Source organism: Gadus morhua, chromosome 15 (genome assembly GCF_902167405.1).
Source record: "Gadus morhua chromosome 15, gadMor3.0, whole genome shotgun sequence".
Lineage (NCBI taxonomy): Eukaryota > Metazoa > Chordata > Actinopteri > Gadiformes > Gadidae > Gadus > Gadus morhua.
This window is the reverse complement of record NC_044062.1, coordinates 5,637,572-5,645,925: the sequence shown is the minus strand read 5'-3', so window position 1 is coordinate 5,645,925 and position 8,354 is coordinate 5,637,572. Positions and strand designations below refer to the sequence as shown.

General features: G+C 53.2%; 1 protein-coding gene across 1 annotated transcript in view; it reads right to left on the bottom strand.

Annotated features, from left to right (window-relative positions):
- mcu (mitochondrial calcium uniporter) overlaps positions 1-8,354 on the bottom strand; it is a 52,753-nt gene that overhangs the window by 8,833 nt on the left and 35,566 nt on the right. The window contains exons 3-4 of the mRNA XM_030379944.1: positions 3,399-3,462; positions 623-793 (exon numbers count right to left, since the gene is read on the bottom strand). Of these exons, the coding sequence (XP_030235804.1) occupies positions 623-793; positions 3,399-3,462 (235 nt within the window). The remainder of the gene's footprint in view (positions 1-622; positions 794-3,398; positions 3,463-8,354) is intronic.

The following is an 8,354-nucleotide window of genomic DNA, read 5'->3' as shown; positions in this document are numbered from 1 at the left end:
TCTCTACCAAATGATACGTGACGTGAACGGAGCAGCCGCGACCTGCATGCCAACGAGAGCCCCGCCAGGAAGACGCGCGGCGACATGCCTGTTTGTTTGCCGTCAACCGGGATCGGCCTGGCTTTAATGAACACACCGGGTGATCTGCATGCGCGGCTGTCCCTCTGATTCAGTGTGTGCGTGGGTTTGTGAGTGCGAAAATTGGTGTGTGTATGGATGCGTTATACGTATGCACGTGTGTGCACGTGTGTGCACGTGTGTGCACATGTGGACGTGTGTGTGCGCGCGTTTGTTTGTGCATGTGTATGTACCGTGTGTGTGTGTTTGCGGGCGCGCGCGCGCGTGTGTGTTTGCGGGCGCGCGCGCGTGTGTGTGTGTGTTTGCGGGCGCGTGTGTGTGTTTGCGGGCGCGCGCGCGCGTGTGTTTGCGCGCGCGCGCGTGTGTGTTTGCGCGCGCGCGTGTGTGTTTGCGCGCGCGCGTGTTTGCGCGCGCGCGTGTTTGCGCGCGCGCGCGTGTGTTTGCGCGCGCGCGCGTGTGTGTGTGTGTTTGCGCGCGCGTGCGTGTGTTTGCGCGTGCGCGCGCGTGCGTGCGTTCGTGTATACGTGCGTGTGTGTGTGTGTACCTGTGGAGTAGATGGCGACCCTGTCAATCCCCCGGTCCTCCGCCTGCAGCTGTTGGAGGAAGACCCCCACGGAGTCGCTGAGCGGCTTCAGGGTGAACTGGCAGCGCTCTCGCCGGGACGGCAGGCTGACCGAGATCACCGGCAGCCCGTTCTGGTACACGACCGTCACCTCTGGGAACCACACGACACGGTGCATCAGGCACACACACAGCAGCAACAACAACAACGACAACAACAACAACAAGGGAAGTCATTGGAGGCCATGAAACGCTCTCAGCCTCAACAGTGTAACACAATAATAACTGTGTATATAAAAGATACAGCTAATATATGTGCGAATAAACACAAAATAAGAGAAGAAAATCGCAATAAAACACGATTCCTCTACTGAAGTGGCGTAAAGGGACACATATCGGGGAGAGGGGGTGAGTAAGAGTTGAGAGTTCAATAAATTATTCTGCGCCGTGTGTGTGTGGGTGTAGTCTCTGGGGTGGCTGCCGCTGAACCAAATGCAGGAGATCTCAGAGCAGATGTGATTAATTACTGTTATCATCAACAGTTTAGCTGGGGTTATTATCCAAAGCGATTTAGTTAATTAGGATACAGTCGTTAAGGAGGTAGGGGTCTCGCTTCAAGATGCCCACCGGTTGGGCTGCTGACTTTTGGGGATCAAACCCGGAACCCTTTGGGACAGACCCGTCGGACCCCCTCTGCCGTACGCTATCCCGCTCCACCGATTCACATCAGCTCAAATCAATGTCATCTTGAGCGGCTGTCTGCGACAACACGCCACCTTTCGATTGGCCAGAGTGGTGTTGTAGGTGCAGTGAGCCAAGGAGCCACTAGGGGGCAGTGCAGCTGCAACCCTGCCAATGAATCGCTGCCAGCCCATCAGGGGGTTGGGGGGTTGGGGGGTAGGGGGGGTGCAATCCTGCAGTAGAGACCACTGAGCCAAGGGCATACCAAAGCAGCCCGGCCGGTATCAGGGTTGGCCAACGCTAGCCGGTAAATCACCTGAAATACTTCTAACGTTCACCATTTTATTCGTCTCGGGCTTTCGTGACGGGTGACATATGGCAGATAAGAAAAAAGAAAGAACATAAAATTAAAAGTCTTCGAATGTATTTTCAATAACTTCCTGGAGCCGACCTCCTTGTTATCAGTGGAGTATCTGAATCTTCCTGGTGCACAGAGACACATATATTACGTATGGCTTTAGATAAAACACTATTTGTTTTCTTCTTCTAGGACGGAAAACTGATAAAGCAAAGAATTTCCCGGCATAACAGGATAAGATGTCATAACATCTTATCCTGTGGGATAATACACATTTAAATGTGGACCGCCTTAGGTGTGGGTATGCTCACATTACTGATAAACTCAAAATGATACATCGACCTACGGCGATGAATAAGCATGACATTAAATTAGTAGGCAGGAGCTGTTTCTGAGCGCGGAGGTCGATATGACGTAGTCCTGCCAACCTTTTCAATGTGACACCGTTCTGTCGATAGACCGACGCGAACGGTCAATATCTCGTACATTAACATCAAATAACCGAACAGAAACCACAGAATCAGAGGCTCGCGGTCAACAAGCGCGACATGGGGAACGGGAAAGACATAAATGCACATGTAATGTAAATGCTCCTTTTATTTATTTTCCTGCCACCTCCGAACCCACTCAGCCGGCGCTAACAACATAGCATCCGCTAGCACTGCACTGCTGTTTAGCCAAGCTCGATCAAGCTGAAGCTGTGTGTGCTTCTCCATCCACCACACTGGGCCCTAGATCAACATGGAGCCCACTGAGAGGCCTTGACCGCCTGGGCCCACTGCAGTCATTACTTACAATGTGTGTGTGTGTGTGTGTGTGTGTGTGTGTGTGAGAGTGTCTGTCTCTCTCTGTGTGTGTGTGTGTGTGTGTGTGTGTGTGTGTGTGTGTGTGTGTGTGTGTGTGTGTGTGTGTGTGTGTGCACATACAAATATTTGAACCCACACGTGTGTATTACACAATTACATGAACACACCTGGGTGGACACACATACACACACACACACATACATAAGAGTCCATCACTGAAATTGGCCCTTGTCCAATCTTCCACCTTGTCCTCTTGCCTCAGGTGTCCTACTCCCCCCCTCTCCCTCATGCCCTTCTCCACAACTCTCTGGAGGTCACAAACCTGTAATGTCTGGCTCGATATCTCCCCCCCCCCCCACACACACACACACACACAATAACCCCCGGACAACATCACACCGTGCTCAACTCTCCACCTCCATCTTCTGCTGCCTCATCCCGTTCCCATAAATAAAAAAACTTGACTCTTGAGAACTCTGAGTCTCAGTCCGCATCTGGCCTGCAGGTTTCACCCCCATCTCCTCTCCTCAGCTCCATCTGTGACCCCCTCACCCATTCCTCAGACAGGCAGCGCTGCTGGCTCCACCATGACTCACTACTACTACTACTACTGCTGCTACTACTGCTACTACCACGAGCATTAATGTAGAGCAACCCCCCCCCCCCCCCCATCCCACAGCCTGCGGCCCCCTTCCTCACCGGGGAAGCAGTGGGGGACAGCTCTTCAGTGCAGAGCTCATTTATTACCGTTGATTTAAACCATTAGTGTGAGACAGGCTCGCCCCCCCCCCCCCCCCCCCGGCCTGCCCCCCCCCCCCGGTCTGCCTCTCTCCTGGTGGTGGACAGGGAGGGTGGGGGGGAGATGGCTGGGGTCGGATGAAGGGTGAAGAGAGGAGAGGGTGGGGGAGACTCACCTTCTAGAGTGGCCGAGGAACACAACAGTCTCTGGCCCTGCCATGAAGGAGCACCCCGCCATACCTGGAGAGAGAGAGAGAGAGGGGGGGAGAGAGAGAGAGAGAGAGAGAGAGAGAGAGAGAGAGAGAGAGAGAGAGAGAGAGAGAGAGAGAGAGAGAGAGAGAGAGAGAGAGAGAGAGAGAGAGAGAGAGAGAGAGAGAAAGACAGAGAGACAGAGAGACAGAGAGAGAGAGAGAGAGACAGAGAGACAGAGAGAGACAGAGACAGAGAGAGACAAGAGAGACATAGAAAGAGAGAAAGACAGAGACAGAGCAGAGAGACATAGAGAGCCATAGAGAGAGCGGGAGAGCGAGAGAGAGAGAGAGAGAGAGAGAGAGACAGAGAGAGACATAGAGAGAGAGAGAGAGAGAGACAGAGGGCGAGAGAACCATCGTTAATGAGAATTATTGTGCGAAGCACACACTCCCTCACACACACAAGTTGAGTTATGGTAATGGGGAGCAGTGCTGCTGTGAGATCAGAGCGGGAGCAGGGCGCGGTGGGACGCCCAGCGACGGGCCGCATCGGGGGGCACCTAGTATCACCGTAATCCCAGCCACATGACGCACGGCCCCCAATCCCCACAGGAGACCACGCACACGCACACACACACACACACACACACACACACACACACACACATTAATTGTTTTCCGGATCCTCTAACCCTTTTCCTCAGTCTTCTTTTCTCCCTCTCCCACCTCACTGGCGCCTGTCATTTCACCGTCTCTCTCAAAAGAGAGAGAGCAGGAGAGAGAAGAATAGAGAGGGCGAGAGAGGGCGAGAGAGAGAGAGAGTGAGAGAGAGACGGATAGACAGACAGAGCGAGAAAGCGAGGGTGAGAGAGAAAGAGAGAGAGCAAGAGTGAGAGAGAAAGTAAGAGAGAGACAGACAGACAGACAGACGGAGAGCAAGAAAGAGAGAGAGAGAGAGAGAGAGAGAGAGAGAGAGAGAGAGAGAGAGAGAGAGAGAGAGAGAGAGAGAGAGAGAGAGAGAGAGAGAGAGAGAGAGAGAGAGAGCGAGAGCGAGAGAGAGAGAGAAAGACAGACAGACAGAGAAAGAGAAAGCCAGGGAATGAGAGCGAGGCAGCACAAGGGAGCGACCAGATGCTCCGCGCATGTTTCCAATCAAACCGCCCGTCCCCCAGAATCGAGCCTTCTAAGGCGGGGAGCGGTGCTGTCTAAACCCCCCCCTCCCGCCCACGCCTACGCCTGGGCAGGGGGGGGGGGGGGGGGGTGATGGGGGGGGCTGGTTGTAGTGAAGCACTTTCCATCCAAGCAAGCAAACAAACGACACACACACACCCACACACCAACACATAAAACGTCTGTGACTCGGATTCGCACACACACACACACACACACACACAAACACTTGCGATGACCGTGTCTTGTCGGTTGTGGTGCAAGTGTGCTGTTCCAGCCTCGGGTTTCACTCCGGCGCCCTGGGGACCCAAGCATCCTCGCGGTCCTCGTATAACAATGTCAGCGCTGGCTTGGAAGAGTTTGGGAGGAGAATGTGCTTCCACAGCACACTGCCACTGCTGCCTCTCCTCCGCACGACTCTCCGAGGCCTTTAAATAGTAGCTCCGTCGCACCTGGTCCTGGCACACGCACGCACACGCGCAAACACACACCCGCACGTGCAAAACGCATACACACGCGCAAACACATACACAAAGACGCGCAGACACAAACACAGACAGACGCGCAAACACAAACACACGCAAACACATACACATGGAACGCGCAGACACAAACACACACAGACGCGCAAACACACACATACACACACACACACACACACACACACACACACCTCTAGGAATTTCCAGTGATACGAGCCACACTTAACACACTCGCACGGGCAGTGCACACATGTTCGATGTACAGAAACTTGTCCTCCTTTTGAAACAAAGTACCTTGCACAGCTTTCTATTTTTTTTTTGCTTATGGTGCAAAATATCCCCTAAGGGTTTCACTGCTGTCAGATAAAAATATGTCCCCAGCTGTTTAGATTTGGGGGTGTGTGTGTGGGGGGGGGGGGGGGGGGGAGAAAAGAGCATGCGAGGGAGCAAGAGAGCCAGAGAGCCAGAGAGCGAGATGGCTTCAGATTAGGGATGGCCATCTCAGCCACCGACCAAGACGCTGTGCTCCACACAATAAGGCCCGTATCTCACAACAGAAGAACCATTTATTCAGGCTGACCTTGTGTGTGAGTTTGAGCTATAGAAACCCAGATTGGATTCGAGTGTCAAATCACCACAGCTTCTTTCCACCGAGCGCCATTACGGCCAACGCCGACACGAGGATATCACCGCCACACTCAGAGACGCCTCCGTTTCCACCGCGCCAAATGCTTTCTATAGCTCTCTTTAGCTTATGGCGGCGCCAGGTGGGTATAACCCCCTTCCATCACACTTTCATCCTCTCGACAGGGGAAACATCATAAAAGAAGAAGAGGAAAAAAATCCATTAGTCATGAGGCTTTAAAGAGAAGCGGGGAACAATTGTGTGGCAACTCCTTCTCTTTGATCGAGTTCAGACGTAGGTTTGTGCCGTTTTACAAAAAAGCAGACCGCATAAGAGCCTGCCTTATCCGACAGAAGGAACGACCAGCGAATCGACAGGACTACTGCCGCCTGTCAATCCAGAACACCAGCGCCACTCACGCGTCCCGGGGTCTCCTTAGTGGTGGAGACTAACAGAGCCTTCAGTCCAACGGTCACAACAAGCCGACTGATTTATGTGCCTGTACAATTAAGTCGATCAGCCCACACTTTCATAGACAGACTCTAAATTCAGCGGTAAGTTCAGATCCCTGTAGCATTAGCAAGCCTACAGTGAGGCTGTAGACACTGGAGATCCAACCTAGAAGCTTTCGCCTCTCGGTCACTCTGAGGCATCACACTACACCGCCCCTCATTCATGTTCCTTCTCTCCACCGTATGAGGCTAGGAGAGGAAGCCCCAGTGAAGGGACCCAGGGCTGGGTAGTGGACGGTAGCACGGGAGAGCTCAAACCAGGATTTGTGGAGACATTAATAAGTGATGCTCCGCCTAGAAACCTCGGCCTTCACGCGAGACACTCCGAGAGCCATCTCCCCCTGCTTCTTCTTTCCAAACTCCACCGTGCTCTCTAACCAAATCCCTCCCGGTTTGGGAGGCCGTGTTGGAACTAGAATGCTTGCAGTGTGTAGCTTAGCGTAGCGTGTAGCTTAGCATAGCGTGTAGCTTAGCGTAGCGAAGACTAGCGCGGGACACCTGCAATGCAACACTTCCCTGCGCCCCACGCCCCTCTGAGGCTGGGGCGCAGGGAACCTGAGACGGGCGGTCCGGGCCCACGCACCCACCCACTGAGAGGAGAAGCATCTGGGTTATTGTTTCGGTGTGTTTCCCTCCCTCCCGCTAGCGCAGAACAGAAACACACCCAATGTTTATGCGGGTAAAGAGTGTACCTTTCAGCCATTGAAGAAGACCCTCCCTAGCTACCTATGGACTGCAGCACCTGCAGGGCTGAGAGAACTACAAGTGTGCGTGTGGGCACGCTCATGTGTATATGTAAACGGCATGCCTATACCAGGTACCCAGGCACGACCGCTACCTGCTTACACAAGATACGGCATGTGCCCGCTTGTATACATACTAAAGTAGGCCTACTTGCGTGCGTACGTGCTTGGGTATATCTATTTATTCTATTTCTATGCATGCGTGTGTGTGTGTGTGTGTGTGTGTGTGTGTGTGTGTGTGTGTGTGTGTGTGTGTGTGTGTGTGTGTGTGTGTGTGTGTGTGTGTGTGTGTGTGTGTGTGTAGATGTATGCCCCCCCCCCCCCACGCCCACACACCCTTGCGTGTATGCATAGAGTGTGAAGCCCCCTTTGCATTCAGTCCGTATGGATCAGCATTCCGGCTCGAGCACCACCTGAACTGTGAGTGAGAGGCTCCGTCGGAAAGCGCTGAGCTGGGCAGATTCCCCCACAGAGCGGTCTCTAAGCACCTTGCAGCCTGAAGAGCATGCATTCAGCAGCAGCAGCATACACGCACTGTACGGCTCGGCAACACTGGGTTTCAAACACAGCCGGCTAACCTTTTTAGAGCCATGGGCAACAGGACCCATTGACACAGTGCCAGCGCAGGGTCCCTGACAGCTGCCGTTGTGTTGGTTTTGTATCACGGTTGTTTTTTCTTTCCGTTCAAACATTGAGACATGCACCATCTGTGCGCGCACGCAAGAGGGGTCGACACGCAGGCCGGCCGCACTGGCCGCAGTCTTGCGTTCTTTGTTTTGGTTTGTTCGGTTTGAGCAGGGGTGAGTGTGTTGAACGCGTCTACGGTGATTTGAGTAGGATTGAAATTGGACCAGTGGTTACAGTCGAGTGACTCAGGCCAGTGTGTGAGTAAGGCAACGATAAACATCACGCTAGTCCAGTGAAGTATGTAAAATCCTAACCCCCGCCTTTGAAAAGTGAGTAGACCGGTGAATAGCACACACGTATCTGTGTTTGGTGTGCATCTCGTCTCTGTGTCTGTGTGGGCGTGCTGCTGCAGTGTGTGTCTGTGCATTTTTAGCAACCTTTGCATGTTTGAGTGCTGGGTTATAGTGTGTGCGTGTCTGGCTGTGTGTGCGTGTCTAAATAAAGCATGCATGTGTGTATAAATGCATCACTTTGCGTTGGAGAATGCAGATGAGCCTGGTTCCCACACCCTGCCCCCCCCCCCAAGCCAAACCCCCCCCCCCCCCCTCACCAACACACAGCCACTGAAACGCTGCCTGAAATATTTAACAGCAGAGCAGCAGTCAATAGCCCAGCAACCTTGCAATCAATGTCAAACGGATAGGAGGGGGGGGGGGTAGAGTGAGGTAGAGAGAGAAACAAAGAGAGTAAAGTAGAGAGAGGAAGAGAGAATGGGAGAGCAA